The sequence below is a fragment of the Panthera pardus genome, unplaced genomic scaffold, assembly GCF_024362965.1.
Source record: "Panthera pardus isolate Hobbes unplaced genomic scaffold, ASM2436296v1 HiC_scaffold_3, whole genome shotgun sequence".
NCBI classification, from domain to species: Eukaryota; Metazoa; Chordata; class Mammalia; order Carnivora; family Felidae; genus Panthera; species Panthera pardus.
The window spans coordinates 40,863,067-40,884,734 of NW_026526876.1; the positions used below are offsets into that span (position 1 = coordinate 40,863,067).

General features: G+C 42.9%; 1 protein-coding gene across 1 annotated transcript; it reads left to right on the plus strand.

The window, feature by feature from the left end:
• The first annotated feature begins 294 nt into the window (after positions 1–294).
• On the plus strand, positions 295–14,132 carry LOC128774157 (uncharacterized). The gene is given in 4 exon segments (XM_053892234.1): positions 295–347; positions 4,252–4,258; positions 10,127–13,017; positions 13,384–14,132. Coding segments are annotated over 4 exon segments (3,297 nt in total). The 3' UTR covers positions 13,730–14,132.
• Positions 14,133–21,668: the final 7,536 nt, after the last annotated feature.

A 21,668-nucleotide genomic window follows, 5' to 3' on the forward strand; every position in this document is an offset into this window, starting at 1 on the left:
GGCTTTGCTTTGGGAGATGGCAGGGGTGTATCAAGCTGATTACCTAACTAGTGCTGATCAGGCGACTCCTGAGTGACGGCTTCAAGACTTCATTTCTGGAGAGCAGTAACTCTCAGTAAGTCTTGGTGCCTTTGGGGACTTAGGACTTAACCTAAGCAGCTTCATCTGGGGACTGTTGTCTTGTGTTTTTCGTATACAGGAAGGTATAGAATTCCTGACTTTATGTATAGCATTGTTTTGTTTTGTTTTCTGGATTTAATCCACATTCAAGTTTAGTAAAAATACACTATTGACATGCTTCCACAAGCAAAGCCTCTCTGCATCGTTAATGCCTGCTACAATCCTTGGTAAAGAGTAGGGACTCTGTAAATGTTTGTTGAACTTCAGGGTTACGTGCGCCTGTTTTGTTTGTTTTCTTGAAGATGGCCCATATATGCCCTTATGGTAAAAGTCCTCTTTATTTTAAATAAATCTGAAATTTGATAAGATATATCAAGCGGCGAGCAACAAGTCTAAGCCATCAAAATGGGGCATCATTGCATAAGCTTTCAGAATCAGAATGTAAGACTGTCAAGGAATGGCTTTGTAAAATGTGTAAATCTCAAAACTAAGAAGAGCTGTATTCAGATATCCTCCCCTCTGTTGGTGTATAGCTATGAGTTCTGCCCTTGAAGCCAGACAACTGATACTCTGATTGCTTTTCAAATTGAAAGCCTCACCTACTGTTTGCAAACGTGTTCTCTTCTCTTTTGCCCTGTTATTGAACAAACAGGCATTGATTTCTCTCTCTCTCTCTCTTTTTTTTAAGCAACAGGCTCCCACAGCTATTAGATACAACTGTGCCTGTTTAGTGGAGGGTTTAACTGAGAGTCATGTTAAAAAAAGAAAGACAGACAGACAAGTAAGGACTCTAATTCCTGCACAGTCTGTTGGTTGATTGCTGTTACGAAAATAATGAATCTGATGTGACAGATGGAACAGATGTAATTCACTAATTATTAATACACAGCTTCGTAGGGAGAAAAGTGTGTTGGAAGGTATTTATGGCCATATTACAGCTGAAAGCAGTCGGACAAACAGACATTTCAAAGGTGGCTGATGATACCCACACTTAGTAAGCAAAACTGAACTCTTCTTTTGGATGAAGATCAGCACTTCCATAGGAAATGTGTAAAAGGAAGGGGAAAGGAACTGTACATCACTGTTAAAAATAATCAAGCATGCTGATCCTGTTCAGGGTGCTGGGCACTGAGTGAGCCACATGCTAAGTGGTATGTTACTAATGTCTATTTCAAAACATGTGTTTCACTTGAATTGTTAGTGCATTATACATGTTCATTTATTTTAAAATACCCTTTACATATGATTTTGAAAATAAGTGCATGGAGAGAGATTAAAAGTTGAGAGAGAGATTGAAAGAGAGAGAGATTGATTTATGATGACAGGAAAGACACTATCTCAAAATTCTCTGAATTTATTAAATATTTCTTGATTCATTCGTCAACTCACTGATACATTAAATCAGTGACATTTATTGATTTATACCTTGTGCTGTTCCTTCAGTGCTATGTTTCTAGTCTTTCTGGTTAAGAAGCTCTGATGAGTCTGTAGGTATACACGTATCAATAGATCATTACAGAGGTATATTTATTCATGACTCATATCGGTGTGCAAGGAAATTATATATCCATTGTTAAACAAAAAAATGCAACCTACAAATTAGTAGACAAAACTTGATTTTATTCCAATACTGTTGCCAGCAGAAAGGGAGAGAGCGTAGACCAAGGCTGAATACCCAGGAGTACCCAACTCCATAGGGGATTATAGACCACCTAATGTTTGCTACTTGGCTTTATCCAGAGGAAAAGTAAACGTTCTCATTTTTCTCGTATCTTCACGATCAGAGGTGGTGACAACGTGGAACAAGTGACTCTACCTCTCTACAGAAACTCAGAAATAGGAGCACTGTCTTCGTGGGTGATTACATTTCAAAGAAATAGTACCCAGGTCCTTGAGAAAGCCATTCCTGGGTTGTAAAACTGGCAAGAAACTTTCTTAAAAGACTTCTATTTCAAAAGAACAGAGAAAGGAGTTATAATCACAAGTTTGTAAGGTAAACACTCCAGGAAAAGGAAGGTCAGAGGCTTGGAGTCAGGAAGAAGTCAAACTGAGGGACACTTCAAGGCTCTCTTGGTCACCATAGGGTACACCCAGCTTTGATGCCCAAACCCCAGGTGTTCTATTTGATGCAAAATGCAACATGAGGCATGGTTTGAGTGTAACTCCGAATCTGCACTGACCAAATCAACTGGTTGCTTTGGAATGTAGCAGCACAGCCACTGACGAACACATAGTCTCTTGCAAAAACAAGGAAAATGAGAAAGAAGCAGAAAGGAATAGCATTTGCTGAGTTTTTTCCTGTTCCAGGCCTTGTACCCTGGAACTGTGCATGCCTTTAACAGCAACCCTGGTGAGTTGGTGATCATGTGTATTTAACAGATTGGGGGGAGGAGGTTCTGATTTGATTTGCTTGATGTCTCAAAGTGGAATAGTTGTCAGAGCTGGTATTGGGTTTAATGTTAATGTGGTCTGGTTTCCAAAGACCACGATCAAAGCATTTAATGATTCTACCTTCTAAAAGCGTAGAGTTATGGACTGAAAAATGAACGATTTCGGTTGAGTAGAAATTGAGAGGATCTTGGGAGTAAGGATGAGAGAAGGGAGCTTTATTCTCTAGCTCTTGTGAATGGTAGAGATAGCTGGCAATTCTATTCTACCTCACATTAAGTTCTTCTAGGAAATTAGACCATCCTTGTTTCTACTGGATCTGATTAATCAGAGAGATAGACATTTTTAAAAGAAAAATAAGTTCATGGTATTGTATTCCAGAAACCTGGACCAAAGGAGTTTACATGAATGGATTGTGCTCAATGAGATTTCTTTAATTTTTTTTTAATGTTTATTTATTTTTGAGAGAGACAGAGTGTGAGTGGGGGAGGAGCAGAGAGAGAGGGAGAAACAGAATCCAAAGCAGGCTCCAGGCTCTGAGCTGTCAGCACAGAGCCTGACGCGGGGCTCAAATTCATGAGCCATGAGATCGTGACCTGAGCCGAAGTCTGACGCTCAACTGACAAAGCCACCCAGACACCCCTGCTCAAGGAGATGTCTAAACAATTGTCCATATGATGTGATCCTCAACAAGGAAGATAGGTCACTGAGGAGTCTTTGGGGAAATGGACATAAAGGCAGACTGTGCAACTTTCTGGAAATAGTATGGTTTCAATGCCCCAGGGATCTGTTTTTCAGGGTCTGCCTTCCTATTATGTTCTTTCCTTCCTTCCTACCTGGCACCAGTGTATACAGTCATGAATTCTCTGCTTTCTTATTTGCCATTAGTGAATGTTGTGGCTTCACATGATCAAAACCCTGTGGAAGAAGCAGAAGGTTTCTGACTGAGGTCAGTCCAGTATTATAAAATCCTGGATTTTCAGGATATATCCTGATTATTTATTTATTTTATTTATTGTGTTTGTTTTTATCTAAGAGTTTGGTATTGTAGTTTGGTATTATCTAAGAGAGAGAGAGAGAGAGAGAGAGAGAGTTCAGAGATATGTAAGTACTCCTGACAAAAATCTTGAAAATACCATGGAAAGAATAAATAAACTTCTACCACACCAGAGAATATGGTAAAATTTTTTCCCTTAAAATAAATGTCTTAAAAATCCAATTATTGAAATATAAAACCAGTAGAGAAAATCTTGCAAGTCATAAGTATACAGACCAATAAGCTGTCATGAAATCAGTAACTCATGGAACTACTACTCAGGCCAAGAACTAAAGTGTTTACAGCACCCCAGATGCCCCACTGTGCTAGCTTCCAATCAGAACCCCTGCCTGTGGGACACTAACAACCTGTGATCTCCTGTATCCACTGTGAGCTTTGGTTCCTACAAAGGCCAGTCCAGTTTTGGTGTGTCTTTACTGCTGGTGTGTAAATTTTTGGGTTTTAACCCGATATCCTGGGGGACTGGGTCTGAGCTTGTTTTCATCCATCATGGTCTGTCTAGAACCCCACTCAACTTCTCAGCTGTTTAGCTGCCTCTTCTAGAATGTGCAGATGCCCTAGAGGAAAAGTAGTAGCTCCAAATATTGAGCTTTTTTCTCTAGGATTCCTGGTCTCTAGCATCTTTCTCCTGTCATTCCTCATTGTGTTATTATCACTCTAAATTCAAATTTTCTGTTTGTTTTCAGTGTGAAGGTGAGCGTAAGACACTTATTTTACCATTACCAGCAGCAGAGCTCTGTGTCCCAGGCATTTATGCCACCCTCATAACACTGTTTGACATCGGAATAGGATGTGTGTGCATGCACACACACACACACACACACACACACACACACACACACGTGTGCCAACAAGGAAATAGGTTTAGAAAGGTTAAGCGATTCTCCCAACATTATATTCCTAGTAAATAGAAGTCTTAGTCTGTTGCTCTATACATGACTTTAATTTGCCTCTGAGAAGGGCATTCAGGAGTTTGAAAATACAATGGTGCCTACTCGTTCTCACAGGGCAATCCATACCTTAACATAGCTCTTTGGCATTTTATAAATAAAATGGAATCTGACCAGGATATAATCATTCATTGCTAACTTTTGTCTCTGTGACATTGATTTAGTGTCAGCAAAGTCTTTTGATTACAGTTGATTTTCAAGCATCCTTTAATTTAATTGGGGGTATGGCATCCTAGAGCTAATAGGGCATTTTTCTTTTTGATTCTTATCCTCAGAAAGACTCAGATCAGCTTGTTGTTTCAAATTGTGAGCTCTTGAGCTGGAATGCCTGGATTCAGTCTTGACTCTGTTACTTACCCTGTGATTTTGCACAAGTTAATATCACGTGTGTGAGGCTCAGTGTCCTCAGTAGCACATTACGGCCGGCGAGAGTTCCTGTCACATAGAAGCCTGGTGAGATTAAGTGTCTGGCCCTGAAAACATTGGCAGTGCGCTTAAGTACGTATTTGCGATTGTTTTAATTTTATGGTACCTCGAAGTCAGTGTTTATTTTATTATTTTGGTATCTCGACTATCATATTGTGGTATCTTACTGCATTTTCATTTGTTTTGTAAGGCTTTGATCAAGGGTCAAGCCCTTTTCTGAACCACGATGTACCAAAATCTATTCTTTATACTGGCTCTCATCAATTTTAAAATATCAGAATCTAAGCAGGATTTCAGGTTGCTTTCATTGTACTCACATGGCTACTTGAGTTCTCCTGGAAAAATAAAGAATGCGCAGAAACTTAAAAGATTCCTGTCTGACTCAACTACCCATGATACAAGGTGAGAGTGTCATGTAACCACTTCTCATGAATAATTTTTTTAACAATGTGTGATAATGCTCAATTATTAATAGTAAACTATGGCAAGAATTAATCCTAGATCAGTGTAAGTTTGTGTTTATATGCGTCTGGGCCAGACCAACTTGGCTGGGGTTGTGGTATGAGGATGAAATCTTTAAGAAGTTAGCATTATCAAAATTACATGTATTCAATGCATGAAGTAACAAACCTACCACCGTTAACTTTTCTCTTCAAATAGGCTCTTGGTCTGTTGAAGTCCTTGGGCGAAAATTGTAGGCCATAACCCAATCCCCTTATATATCCAACCACAAAGAGACAGGCCTTTCCCCTCATTATTTATTTTATCACAAAACATCCACTGGGCATGAGGAGAAAATTCTGCTTTTGGGGAATTGTTCATGATTTTTCTGCTTTGTGATAGATGCCGCTGCAACCAGTGCAGGAAGGTGAATGGTCTGTTCTTAAAGAGTATTGGAAAATGACAGAGCAGATTGTCTAAATATTATCAGTTAATTCAGCATTTTCAGATCATCTCTAGTACCCTTGGCATCCATCAGCTTCCTGCCTTTAAAACACACGTGGCCGTCTGAACTCTCAGACAACCCTCTGGCTGACTGGCTGAGTAGGCAGATTGGTCCATCTGGATTACATCTTCCATTCCCCCAGTGTAAGTACCCAAGATGCTTTTATAGAAGAAGCTCTGCTTCTGCTTTGTTGACATGCTTATCACGGCTGGACCAAAAGGGAAAATCTCTTTTTTTGTTCTGGAAGTATATGAAGTGGGCAAGGTCACCTCTACGTCCTCTCCTCTGTACACAGACCTCTATGTCTTGGGCATTCCCCCAAGTAAACAACATGAAGAAACAAAGACTGGAAAACTCAGGAACTTGTCTAGCCAACCCCTTCAACTCCATGCCCCCTCTTTCCCCCCTTCCTAACAGACAAAGGAACCCCAGTGCTCTGGGAAATGGGATGCACTTTCCTGTGTCTTTCTCAAGGCCAGTAGCAGTACTCATTCACTATCATCCGCTTTACCTACCTTACTGCTTCTCAGTGTCCACATACCCATTCGGTTATTAATAGCAATCTATATGAGCTCCTTTGTTAAACCCTGATAAACAGTGGCAGTGGCACAGCCTACTGGATGAGGTTGAAGAATGCATAGTCAAAGGCTGGTTAAGATCTCCCTCCACCCTTCACTAGCTCTGTGACCTTGAGGATATTAATTTCCTTCTCTTGGCCTCAGGTTTATCTTCTAGAAAATAATGGGAAGTAATTGTAACCACACTGCAGAGTTTATGTGAACATTAAATGAGATAATGCACATAAAACACTTAGTGTAGAGTATGGAAACATAAATTTTCAACAAAGGGCAAGTGTAATTAGAAGTCCCAGCCTGGTATATCAGAAGGAGATGAAGATTTCGCTATTTGAGCCCTAGTCATATTATTTCCTTCATTTTCCACATCTGTTAAATTAGAAAGATTCAGCCCACACCTTGGGACTCCTCGTATGTGAAATATTTAGTCTGACACTCAATCATAAGATTCATAGGGTTAGGAATGAAAAGGCTATGACATAATCTTAAGTATTTTTCTTGGACCATAACTTAATAAACTGAACTTACATTATCCTTCCAAAAATATAATTAATTTTATCTTGTGGTACCCCTGGAATTAAAGTCCCCTAGTAAAGCTATTCTTCCATAATCAATAGCTAAATTTGCAGATTGGAATTCTTTGGATTGCAGGACCACTGTGAATTACTAATTAGGTCCCAACCAGAGGAATGTATGTAACAAAGACTTGCACAGGGGACAGAGGCAGTTGATGAAACTTCTTCATGTGTTCTTCTCAACAGAGCTGGCTGTTTAATTGATTCCAAAATCAATTTTCAATTAGTGGTGCTTTGGCATTTAATATTAGCTGTTAAAATTGTGGGGAACAGTAAAGAGAAAAGCATGTGACTTAGTGATTGCTTTTGCCTGCACAATGGAAACTAAAAAGTTGGAGACACTGTTGCAATATGATGCATTTCAAAAAGGATGCAATGCTTTGGAAACACACAAGGCACTGTGGTAGATTCACTTGCTGATGGCTAGGAAGTCAGCTAGTGGCCCTGATAGTTACTGATTTTTTCCTTACGTTTATTATCTTCAGTTCTTCAGCATTTGAATCCACAACATAGTCTCCTGTTTCTACCCCAACAAACTTTGACAAAGAGGAAGGGAAAGATTTAAAAAAAGAAAAATGAGAACAAAATGAGGCAGGTCTAGGTTTGTTGAAAGGGCGGGCCTACGCCGGCCGACTCCATCTTGTTCTGTGTTCTCCACCTTGAGTGACTATGTCCCCGACATGACCCCTTTTCCGGGAAAATCACAGAAACCTCAGACCGAGCTTCCTCCCCTTGAGTAACCTCCTGCTCACCCCTTCAAACTTCCTGATCAAAACACGCCCAGCAACCTGCGTAACAGGACTCTGACCCTTCCCCAGCCAATCGGCTGAGGCCACAGCCATTACCTCACCAACTGCCCCTAGACCCCTATAAAACCTTTGTGCTTTTGAAACTCACTCTCTCTCCCTGGTATCTCACCACTGCGTCGGTGCAGGTAGGGGATTGAGCTCGAGCTAGCTCGAATAAAGGTTCTTTTGCTTTTGCATCGGACTCGGCTCCCTAGTGGTCTTTGGGGATCACGAATTCTGGGCATAACATTTGGGGGCTCGTCCGGGATCCCCAAGACCCCTGAGGGACCCCCGACCCGGAGAGCCTGACTGGCCACGGTTAGTGTCTGTCTGTTTGTTCTGGAATTCTGGTAGTGCCCGACGCGGTCTAAGTGGACGCACTGGAGGACCACGGGCCGGGAGTTTCGGAAGACGTTCCGATTCTCCCTTCTGGAGGGACGTGGAATCCCCTCAAAGGTCTGAGACAAGGCGGGTCGCTCCCGCTGGTCGGCGTGAGGCCGTCGTCTTTGGAGGGACGTGGAATCCCCTCATCGGTTTTGGAGGGACGTGGAATCCCCTCATCGGTTTTGGAGGGACGTGGAATCCCCTCAAATGTCTAAGCTAGCTTTCAGTTTTGCTTCCATGGAGTTGGAAGATTTTCTAGGGGCCCTCTGTTTGTCTGTTTTTGTGTTTCTCTGTTTTGTTCTGTGGACTTACTGGACGGACGTTATGGGACAGACTCAGACTACTCCTCTAAGTATTATGATTGATCACTTTAAGGATGTGAGGGGAAGAGCTAACAACCTCAGTGTGGAAGTCCGAAAGGGTCGGTGGCAGTTTTTTTGTTCTAGCGAGTGGCCAACTTTCAATGTCGGATGGCCACCAGAGGGGACCTTCGACCTCCCTACCATCCACCGAGTCAGGAGTATCATCTCTCAGCCTAAGACGGGCCATCTTGATCAGCTCCCTTACATTATCACTTGGCAGGACCTTGTAGAAGACCCACCCTCTTGGCTTAAGCCCTTCCTAGCCCCGCTCCCTCCGGAGCCAAAACCCATTCTTGATTTGCAGGGGACAAAGAAGAAGAAAAGTCTTATCCAGCCTTCAGCACCCCTCTACCCTGTCTTACAGGGGGGTACTGAAGAAGAATTAATTTTTCCTCCCTCGTATAACCCCTCTAGGATGCTGGAAGAACACCATCCTCCCCCTCCGGGGGAGGCAGACGCTGTTCCGAGAGCGGGAGGCGGAAACGCTCCAGTGGGAAGCCCGCCCTTCACCAGACAAAGGGCTCAGAGGGAGCAATCCGCCTCCGTCGCCGACTCCACTGTTCTGCCCCTGCAAGCCACCGGACCCCCAGACGCAGAGGGGAATCAGCCCCATCACTATTGGCCTTTCGCCACTAGTGACCTCTACAATTGGAAAGCTCAGAATCCTAAGTTTTCCGAGAAACTGGCAGGGCTTATTGATTTATTAGACTCTGTTCTTTTTACCCATCAGCCCACGTGGGACGATTGCCAGCAGCTTTTGCAGGTCCTGTTCACGACTGAAGAAAGAGAAAGAATCCTCAATGGGGCCCGAAAACTAGTTCCGGGCACAGACGGGAATCCCACCACCAACCAGGCTCAGATAGATGCCTCCTTCCCCTTAACTCGGCCCCAGTGGGATTTCAACACGGCAGAAGGTAAGGAGAGGCTCCGGGTCTACCGCCAGACTCTAATGGGGGGTCTCTGAATGGCTGCTAGAAAGCCAACCAATTTGGCCAAGGTAGGAAATGTACAACAGGGAAAAGATGAATCTCCGGCTGCCTTTTTAGAACGGATCATGGAGGCATTCTGTACCTATACCCCCATGGATCCAGAGGCTCCGGAAAGCAAGGCAGCTGTTATCATGGCCTTTGTAAACCAATCGGCCATAGACATTAGGAGGAAATTACAGAAAATAGATAGACTAGGAGAAAAAAGTCTGCAGGACTTACTGGTGGTAGCCGAAAAGGTATATAATAACTGGGAGCCTCCTGAGGACAAGCAGGCTCGCGCCATGGTGGCTGCCAGCAGTAAGCAGACTCGAGACCTGGCCAGAATACTACTAGCTACCACTGCTGACTCCCCTGAGGAACGAGACTGCCGTCTCTGGCAGCTGGCAGACGACACAAGAAAAGGTAAAAGAACCACCAAGGGGGGGAAGCAGAGGCTGCAGAAGGATCAGTGCGCATACTGCAAGGAGATAGGGCACTGGGCCCGAGATTGTCCAAAAAGGGCCGGTGGGAAGGGAAGCAAGACTGATCGAGTAAAAGTCCTAGAGCTAGATGAACTAAGTGATTAGGGGAGTTGGGGTTCGGACCCTCTCCCCGAACCCAGGGTAACTCTTAAAGTGGAGGGGACCCCTGTTGACTTCCTTGTCGACACTGGAGCACAACATTCGGTCCTCCGCACCCCACAAGGAAAACTAGCCAGCAAGAAGTCCTGGGTACAAGGGGCAACTGGTATGAGCCAGTATTCATGGACTACCCGAAGAACAGTAGATTTGGGAACGGGCCGGGTATCCCACTCCTTTATGGTAATACCAGAATGCCCCTACCCGCTGTTAGGACGGGACTTACTGACCAAGATTGGAGCTCAGATAACTTTCAGACAAGGGGGGCCTCAGGTCACCGATGGCAAGGGCCACCCCATCCAGGTCCTGACCATGAAACTGGAGGATGAATACCTCCTCCACTAGGAGGCGCTCCCGAGAGAGGATAATATAGACAGATGGCTACAAGAATTCCCCTCGGTTTGGGCAGAGACTGGGGGGGGGATGGGACTAGCCGCTCATAGGACCCCAGTCCTGGTAGAGCTCAAGCCAGGAGAGAGTCCGGTAAGGATCAAACAATACCCCATGTCACAGGAGGCCCGGAAGGGGATCCAGCCACACATCCGGAGACTACGAAGCCTAGGGGTACTAGTTCCTTGCCAGTCTGCCTGGAACACCCCCTTACTGCCGGTCAAAAAGCCTCACACAAATGACTACCGACCGGTACAAGACCTCCGGGAAGTAAATAAGAGGGTCGCGGACATACACCCAACTGTTCCCAACCCATATACTCTCTTGAGCTCCTTGGCGCCCTCCAGGGTCTGGTATACTGTACTAGATTTAAAGGACGCCTTCTTCAGTCTGCCGCTGGCACCCCAGAGCCAACCCCTGTTCGCCTTTGAGTGGCATGATCCGGAGGAGGGCTACAGTGGGCAGCTCAGCTGGACACGGCTGCCTCAGGGATTCAAAAATTCGCCCACCATCTTCGACGAGGCACTACACGAGGACCTGGGTGAGTACAGAAGGGAGCACCCTGGCCTCACCCTCCTACAGTACGTAGATGACATCCTGAATGCTGCTGACACGGCCAAAGACTGTGAGGGAGGGACCCAGGACCTGCTGGCTACCCTGGGGGCTTTAGGGTACCGGGCATCCGCGAAGAAGGCTCAGATATGCAGGGAGAGGGTAAGTTACCTGGGATATATCCTGGAGGGCGGACAGCGGCGGTTATCAGATGCCAGAAAAGAAACTGTCCTAAAGATCCCTACTCCCACCTCCCGAAGAGAAGTGAGGGAATTCCTAGGATCAGCCGGCTACTGCCGCCTCTGGGTTCCAGGTTTTGCTGAGATCGCCAGGCCCCTATATGAAGCTACCAAAGAGGGGAAAACATTTAAATGGACTGAAAAAGAAGAAATTGCCTTTAATCAGTTAAAAAAGGCCCTCCTAAGTGCCCCAGCCCTGGGCCTACCAGACATTACGAAACCCTTCCACCTCTTTGTAGACGAACATAAGGGAATAGCAAAAGGGGTTCTAACTCAAGCCTTAGGCCCCTGGAACCGCCCAGTGGCTTACCTGTCTAAGAAACTAGACCCAGTGGCTGCCGGCTGGCCACCATGCCTAAGAATTATTGCGGCGACAGCACTCCTAGTCAAGGATGCAGACAAACTGACCCTAGGACAGGAGATCTGGATCACGACCCCACACGCCATTGAAGGGGTCCTGAAACAGCCTCCTGATAGATGGATAAGCAACACACGTGTGACTCATTACCAGAGCCTCCTACTCAACCCTCCACGAGTGCGGTTCCACCCCATTGCAGCCCTCAATCCTGCAACCCTGCTGCCCGACCCTGACCTAGGTGCTCCACTACATGACTGTGGGGGAATCCTGGAACAAGTACATGGATTCCGGATGGACCTGACCGACCAGCCCCTCCCCGATGCCGAGGCTACTTCGTTCACTGATGGCAGCAGCTTTGTGCGAGATGGACACAGGTATGCGGGTGCAGCGGTGGTCACCGAAACGGACACCGTATGGGCGGAGGCTCTACCCTCTGGAACGTCAGCCCAGCGAGCGGAGCTCATAGCCCTCACCAAGGCGCTGATGCTGGGAGCTGGAAAACGGCTTAACATCTACACAGACAGCCGTTATGCATTTGCCACAGCTCATATTCATGGGGCAATTTATCAGGAGAGGGGGTTACTGACGGCAGAAGGACGGACTATAAAAAATAAGCAGGAGATACTTAACCTGCTTACGGCCTTATGGCTTCCTGCCAAGCTAGCCATTATCCACTGCCAAGGGCACCAAAAAGCTGATAACCCAGTAGCTAGAGGTAATCGAAAGGCTGACCAGGCAGCCAAGGCAGTAGCCCTTACTCCAGTCCCCACCATGACCATACAACTACCGGGCCCGGGAGACCCAGTTTTACCAGACCAGCCCAAATACTCCCAGGAGGAGTTACAGCGGATCAAGAAACTCCCCATGGCCCAGGAGATAAAGGGATGGTGGTATACACCTAACAAGGAGCTCGTGCTGCCAGACCAGCTCGGAGTCTCAATATTAGAGCACATGCATCGGTCTACTCACATGGGGGCCCGAAAATTAAAAGACTTAATCCGACATGCCGGAATCAAGATTCACCAAGAGGACACCAAAATAGAGCAAGTTGTATCTGCCTGCAAGACCTGCCAACTCACCAACGCGAAAGCCACATCAAATAAAAAAGGAACCAGGCTCAGAGGCACCAGACCGGGAGCCCAATGGGAAGTCGACTTCACTGAAGTCAAACCAGGAAAGTATGGTTATAAATATCTTTTAGTATTTACAGACACCTTCTCTGGCTGGGTGGAGGCATACCCAACCAAGCATGAAACGGCTCAGACGGTGGCTAAGAAGCTACTAGAAGACATCTTACCCAGGTATGCTTTTCCTGCCATGGTAGGATCAGACAATGGACCAGCTTTTATCTCTCAGGTAACACAGGCAGTAGCCAAGGCGGTGGGGGCAAACTGGAAATTACATTGTGCTTATAGGCCCCAGAGCTCAGGACAGGTAGAAAGAATGAATAGAACCCTAAAAGAGACCCTTACCAAATTAACCATGGAGACTGGCGGGGACTGGGTGACTCTCCTACCGTACGCCCTTTACCGGGTTAGAAACACTCCTTACACTCTGGGTTTTACTCCCTACGAGATCATGTTTGGCAGGCCACCCCCTGTTATTCCCAGCCTTTGAGCTGAACTTCTTGCAGAGTTTAAAGATCAAGAACTTTTTCTTTCCTTGAGAGGGCTCCAGAGGGCGCACGAGGACATTTGGCCGCGCCTCCATGCCATCTACGAGGCTGGCCCGACCCCGACACCTCATCAGTACAAGCCGGGAGACTGGGTCTATGTCAAGAGGCACCACCGAGAAACTCTCGAGCCGCGCTGGAAGGGACCCTACATTGTAGTGCTGACAACCCCCACCGCTCTCAAAGTAGACGGCATCGCGACCTGGGTCCATCACACCCACGTTCGGCCAGCGGACCCCTCCTCGATCCGGAAGGACTTCGTCACACGATGGGCCATCAGTCGGGACCAACACAACCCGTTCAAGCTCAAGCTCAAGCTACAGCGCATTCGACCCACCTAATATTGGTAACTCTGTTAACTCTGCTTGTCATTGCTCATGCTGCCGGGAGTCCCCACGCCCCCCAAAACATCACCTGGCAGATCATAGATACCAGCTCAGGGACAATACTTAATTAGACCTCCCAGAGCCACCCCAGGGACACATGCTTCCCAGAACTTAGCGTAAACCTCCAAACTCTGTTCCCCTTGTCACCATAAATGCAGCCGGTCCCATGATTGGGTCCGTAAGTTACATGACAAGGGGGGAATGAAAGGGCGGGCCTACGCCGGCCGACTCCATCTTGTTCTGTGTTCTCCACCTTGAGTGACTATGTCCCCGACATGACCCCTTTTCCGGGAAAATCACAGAAACCTCAGACCGCGCTTCCTCCCCTTGAGTAACCTCCTGCTCACCCCTTCAAACTTCCTGATCAAAACACGCCCAGAAACCTGCGTAACAGGACTCCAACCCTTCCCCAGCCAATCGGCTGAGGCCACAGCCATTACCTCACCAACTGCCCCTAGACCCCTATAAAACCTTTGTGCTTTTGAAACTCACTCTCTCTCCCTGGTATCTCACCACTGCGTCGGTGCAGGTAGGGGATTGAGCTCGAGCTAGCTCGAATAAAGGTTCTTTTGCTTTTGCATCGGACTCGGCTCCCTAGTGGTCTTTGGGGATCACGAATTCTGGGCATAACATTTGTAAGCTTTCAAAATCTCCTTCCCGCTCTGGGCCTTTGTATCACAAAACACATGACCTAGCACATGCCTCTAAAGCAGAGTAAGGAGCCACCTCTCTTTCAGAGAGAGAGATACCTTTGTTCATGTATTCATGCACTATATTGTTTCCAATCTTAGAAATTCTGCAATCCTCACAGTGTTATGGTTTGTGGGTTAGGTCTGAATCAAACAGATGTCCTCCAAACCAGAGGGAGCACCTGGAATTTGCAGGAATTCCTTAACAGCAGTAACTAGAGCCCAGATCAGGAAGACAGTTCCTTATGGCATCTTTATTCATATGTATATTGGCTCAGTCCTGATTGGCTGATGGAAACTACAGGAAAACTTTACTAATATGAATATTTAGGATAAATATGACATATGAATATCCTAAATATTCATATTAGTAAGGTTTTCCTGTACTTTATATATGTACTGTACTTCACATATATGAAGTTCATAATATATATGTATTTGATGTATATATAAAGTCATCATTTTATATATCCCTTAATGGAGGAATTGTAGGAAATTGCTTCTTATATTCTTTTTTAAACTGCCTTTCTTATTTTTCTTTTCTGCCTATCCAAGCAGGGGAAATTGTGATGGGGTAAACAGAAAACCATCTCAAAAAACATTCGGGGCCATCAGGCACAAACTTAAGTAAACAAAGGCACAGTTGTCACTTTGGAAGGATAGACAATTCCTTATATTACATCACCAGGAAAGCCTGATACAGTGTTTGGCACTGAGGTGCTAATTGCTGTTAATGAATGAATACATGAATGGATGAATGAAAGTGATCTTTAGAGAATGATTGGATCCAGGTTTCCGTCTCATTCCTCTGCACCATAAGCATATAAACACATTTTCTTTCCCACCTCCAGGGGAGAGCACTGCTGTGCAAGGCTCCATATCAGGTTTCATGGGCTAGTTGGCTGTCAGTTTGATGCACATTCTAACTGCAAGCAGGGCAGACCGAGCATTTCAATAAGGTCATCTCAAGCAGGCTCATACTCGTGAACATCACAAAGAGAAAAGTGTTTCATGGCTATGGTCTAGCAGTGGTTTTATCCTTCTGCAGACTCTGCTGACCACTCAGCCCACACTGGCCAGTACATGGAATGTGTAAGAGCCATGTGTGTTTTGTTTCGTTGAAGTGTAATGTCAGTGTATTCCTTCAAGTGTTCAGTGTATTGTGATCTTGAGAACCAAACAGGATTAAATAGGCATATTTATTTATTTATTTTGCCTGACAAGTTCATCGTCATATTTTTAGAATCTGATTTTCCATCACAAAACTAACACCATGTAAACAAAAAGTTATTGAGTTAAATAAGAGAAAATCAGTGCAACGGAAATATCAATCAAAGATTTTGCCTGGGGTAATGCCTTTGTATGCCATTCTAAAATTTGTTTAGCAAGCATATTTAGGAATGTCTAATCTAAACTACTAATGTAATGGCTAATGGAGAAAACTCTCAGGAGATATATTGAACTGTAAAGTAAAATCACTCTCATTTTACCACCATATACAAATGGCTTTAAAGTCATAGGACTCTCTCTCTGTAGGGCACAAGAGGAAAATAGCCTCACAAATTTATACACATGTATTTAGTACATAGCTGGACCCCTGGAACTTACTGTGTCGTTGCTGCAAACAAAGCATGGTTTTGTATAAACTCAAGTTCTCTGAAAGATATGATGATGATAAGACCCACTGTAATAAAACATAACGGGAAGCCTGATGCTTTCAACATTGTGGCTTTCATCTTCACAAAATTATGCAAATTAAGAATCTGTATGCTCATGTGTTTTTGGATGAGAAAACTGAGGTGCAGAGAGTTCCATTAGCTTGCCTGCTGTGGCACAGTGGCTCATCAGCATGGCCAGCCATCATGGATTTTCATGAATGTTTCTTTAAAAATTTCTTCTTTCCTATGCCATACAGATCTTGACAGTGGGAAGAAACTCTGTTGTTTCCTTTAGGGAACCATAGAATGATTATTCATACTATTTGGATTCCAATTGTAAAAGTGTTGCACTCCGTCTTTGGATGGGAACCTAGAGACCTAACAGCAGAATTTCCAAAATAAGCCTTTCTGCCCAGTAGCGATCCATGTTCAGTGCTCTCATTCTGTTTACTGAGGGAAGGCATTTCTCTGTGTATTTGCTGACTGCTCTAAGTAAAGACACTTAACAAGGAAATAATGGCCCCATGGGTGAAAATCATAAAATGGAAAACCCCAAGGCATGTATATTTTATTACATTAAATTAAAGACACACTATCTACTATATCCCACCCAGTAAACAAAGGAGAAGCAAGAATGCGAAGCAAATATTTTTATTAAGAGAATAGCTTTTATTGGTTCTATAATATTCATTAAATTAATACATGTTTATTGTAGAAATTTGTATAATAAAAAACAAAATTGCACAAAACTCACCAAAAACACTAGCTAAAAATAAGCATTGAAAACATGTTTCTGATTTCTTCAAATAACTTTATAAAAACCTGTGATTAGACTCTGTATTCTGTTTGGTAGTTTGGTTTTTAATTAATAATATATATTTAGAATGTTTTTCTTTTATTACATATTTCTATAAAGAATTCTAACATTTGCCTATTAATGTGTCATGTATAATGTAACCAATTCCTTATTATTACCCATTTTGATGACTAATATTTCATGAACTTAACAGTTTGATAAACAATTTTCTTTTTTTTAATGTTTATTTTTTTATTTTTAATTTTTATTTTTGAGAGAGAGAGAGAGAGACAAAACGCGAGAAGGGGAGGGGCAGAGAGAGAGGGAGACCCAGAATCCAAAGCGGTCTCCAGGCTCTGAGCTGTCAGCACAGAGCCCCAGGCGGGGCTCCAACTCACAAACTGTGAGATCATGACCTCAGTTGAAGTCGGAGGCTTAACTGACTGAGCCATCCAGGCGCCCTGATAAACAATTTTCTATATAAATGTTAGAAAATAAATTCTTTGTCAAAAAGAACTAAGTACTTTTTTTTAATTAAAAAAATTTTAAAACGTTTTATTATTGGGGCGCCTGGGTGGCTCAGTTGGTTGAACGTCTGACTTCAGCTCAGGTCATGATCTTGCAGTCCGTGGGTTTGAGCCCTGCGTCCGGCTCTGTGCTGACAGCTCAGAGTCTGGAGCCTGTTTCAGATTCGGTGTCTCCCTCTCTCTGACCCTCCCCCATTCATGTTCTCTCTCTGTCTCAAAAATAAATAAATGTTAAAAAAAAAAATTAAAAAAACAACAGCGTTTTATTATTTATTTTTGACAGAGAGACAGAGAGAGAGCACGCGCACTCAAGAGAGAGTGCAAGAGCCCGGAGGAGGGGCAGAGAGCAGGAGACAGAATCAGAAGCAGGCAGGCTCCAGGCTCTGAGCTGTCAGTACAGAGATGGATGTGGGGCTTGAACTCATGAGCCACTGTGAGATCATGACCCTAGCCGATGTCAGATGCTTAACCGACTGAGACACCTAGGTGTCTTAGGACTAAGTAGTTTTTTAAGGAGTTGTGACACATGTTATCAGTCAGATACATAAAGCCCTTCTAGACCCACTAAACCAATGTGTGATGCATGTGTAGGTGTGTTAACCTACAGCTTTTCCAGCATTAGATATTTGCATTAAAACTAGTTCTGGGAAGGTGACCGCTGAAAATTCTACCTGATGCCTTAATGCTTTATATCTACTTGACATTTATCTTGATTATTACATGTATTTGTGTATATATACATGCTTTTTTATTGGCTATTTTTTACTTTTATTTTTGGAAAAAAATTTGTTTCCTAATAGGATTATGTATCTTTCCATATTGATTCCAAGAATTATTTATATACTAGGACTAATACTCCTCAGGTTGTCATTATATTGCATATATGTTCTCTAGCTTTTTTTTCCCATTTTATTTGTCTTTTTATGCACTAATATATGCTTTTCTCTCATGTCATACACGGACAGCTTATATGTGGTAGATAAAAGAAATTCTTTCGAAAGTCTTTTTTTTTTTTTTTTAATTTTTTTTTTCAACATTTATTTATTTTTGGGACAGAGAGAGACAGAGCATGAACGGGGGAGGGGCAGAGAGAGAGGGAGACACAGAATCGGAAACAGGCTCCAGGCTCTGAGCCATCAGCCCAGAGCCTGACGCGGGGCTCGAACTCACGGACCACGAGATCGTGACCTGGCTGAAGTCGGACGCCCAACCGACTGCGCCACCCAGGCGCCCCTCGAAAGTCTTAAAATATAGTCTCCTTTCTATAGATGCTGGAGAGGATGTGGAGAAACGGAAACCCTCTTGCACTGTTGGTGGGAATGCAAACTGGTGCAGCCACTCTGGAAAACATTGTGGAGGTTCCTCAAAAAATTAAAAATAGATCTACCCTATGACCCAGTAATAGCACTGCTAGGAATTTACCCAAGGGATACAGGAGTGCTGATGCATAGGGGCACTTGTACCCCAGTGTTTATAGCAGCACTTTCAACAATAGCCAAATTATGGAAAGAGCCTAAATGTCCATCAACTGATGAATGGATAAAGATGTAGTTTGTATATACAATGGAATACTACTTGGCAATGAGAAAGAATGAAATCTTGCCATTTGCAGCAACGTGGATGGAACTGGAGGGTATTATACTGAGTGAAATAAGTCAAGCAGAGAAAGACAGATACCATATGTTTTCACTCCTATGTGGATCCTGAGAAACTTAACAGATGACCATGGGGGAGGGGAAGGAAAAAAAAAAGTTAGGGAGGGAGCCAAACCATAAAAAACTTAAAAACTGAGAATAAACTGAGGGTTGATGGGGGGTTGAGGGGGGAGGGGAGGGTGGGTGATGGGTATTGAGGAGGGCACTTGTTGGGATGAGCACTGGGTGTTGTATGGAAACCAATTTGACAATAAATTTCATATTAAAAAAAATAAAAAAAATATAGGCTCCTTGATACATACACATATGAATACACATATATTCAGGGAGGTGGAAAAATACTGCAATATGATAGTATTCATATTATTAAGCCTAAAGTTGTCCACAGCATTCCCTAATTATCCTTTTATTATCTGTAAAATCTGTAGTGATGTCACTTCTCTTATTCCTGTAATTGATAACGTGTATTCTGTATCTTTTGTTTTTACCTGTTCAGTCTGGCTTTGGGCTTTCATCAGTTTTATTGTTCTTGTCAAAGAGTTAGCTTTGGTTTTAAAAGCGAGCACTAGAACAAATATTCATGGATAAATAGTGTATGTTATATTATGCTCGACAAAGAGCCAATTGCACCATATACAAAATAGTAACAGTTCTATTAAAACTCCTCAGGCTGTTTTTAGAAGAAATAATTGATCAACACTGCCAAAATTGTTAAATATTAGTATATATGGTGCTTTTGTTTTGCTTTTTTTTTTTTTTTTAAAGCAACTCTGCATTAAGTGGGGAAGCATGGGAGAAGAGTTTAGGATAAGAATATTTGAAGAATTCAGGATAAGGACATTTGAGCTATAAAGCTACTTTTTATTTAACATTGTGTGGATCAGTCAGGTGTAGTAATAATTTCAAAAGACATTCACAGAAAGCTATCACTGCTCTTTGAATAAAAAATTATTAAATCAGTGTTACCTCTAAAAATATTAAAGAAATTCTATAGAAAAGTTTAGATTATGTTTCCTTTGAAAAAATAATAATAACAAAAGAAAACGTCAACAGATTGTGAAAGTGTAAATTAGGACAATTCCTTTGAAATAAACATTTTGGCAGTATGTGATTCAAACCAGTAGTAAATACTTTGATCTGGCAATTCTCAGTCTGGGAATCTTTCCTGAGGAAATAAACTGAAATGAAGAAAAATCTTTATGCCAAAAAATATGTTTATTGTAGTAACATTGTTATTTTAATTGTGAAAATTCAAAGACAACTCTTTGCCCCAAGATATGGCAATAGGTAAATTAATTGGCTCATCCAGTCTTTTGAGTATAATATTATCATTGAAATGTTTACAAGAAACCATATAATAACTTTGAAAAAGCTTGTAAAATAATGTTAAGTAAGTTAAGAAGGATTATGCACAGTCAATTATAATTCTTAATAAGTAAATGCAGATAAGAAGGACTCAAGTCAACATTTTACTGGTATCCATTTGGAAGGAGGATGAAATGGCAGAAAACAGAACAATAACTATAGACACTGAAATTGAAATTAGTCAGCATGTCTTCTTTGTGACTTATTATGTTATATATAACTTGAGTAAGGTACATGATGTGTCTTTTCCTGAGTTTCCTCAATTTTGTAAATTGAGGGATCGTATCAGTGTTATATCATAAGAGTAATGGTTTTATGAAATTGTTTTATTAAATGCATTAACACATATCAAGTATTTAGAACAGAGCCTGAACCAAAACAAACTCTCTGCAAATACTAGCTATAACCTGGATGCTGGGTGGTGTATATTTCTGTATTGTATTTTATATATATATATATATATTTTTTTTTAAATGCTTATTTATTTATTTCTGAGAGACAGAGACTGAGCATGAACAGGGGAGGAGCAGAGAGAGAGGAAGACACAGAATCTGAAACAGGCTCCAGGCTCCGAGCTGTCAGCACAGAGCCCGATGTGGGGCTCGAACTCACGGACCGTGAGATCATGACCTGAGCCGAAGCCGGACGCTCAACCAGCTGAGCCACCCAGGCGCCCCCCCCCCCACTTTTTCTAAATATATTTTTAATTAGTAATATTTTTATAACGAAATGGCAGAAAATAGCAGAAACTCACTTATCTAACGTTCCTGCATTTTATTTTCTATTTTCAAATCATTGGGTCTGAGGGAAAAGCTAGAGAATTTTATTTTCCACATTTAGCTCTGACGGCAAGGGGATTTACAAATTTTATGCTCAACTGGACAGTACTGCTGTGTGCGTCCTTCTCTGCCTCTGTGCTGCTCTTACTTTCTCCACCAGCACAGCCAGGCCAAACATAATCAAACTTTCATAGATTGGCTTATGTCGATCATTGATTTTCCTGGTTTATAAACATCAAAACAATCTCGAAAAAAGCCAGAAAATCAAATTTAAATTGCTTGGGTTCAGTATTTTTGACACTACGATTTGTGATATATTTAATCACTCTAAGAGCAACTTTTCTTGTGGAGTAAAATGCACTATCATCCAAAAATGTCTCTTGCCCACAAATCCTAAAACAAAATGCATATTTTTAATGGACAGG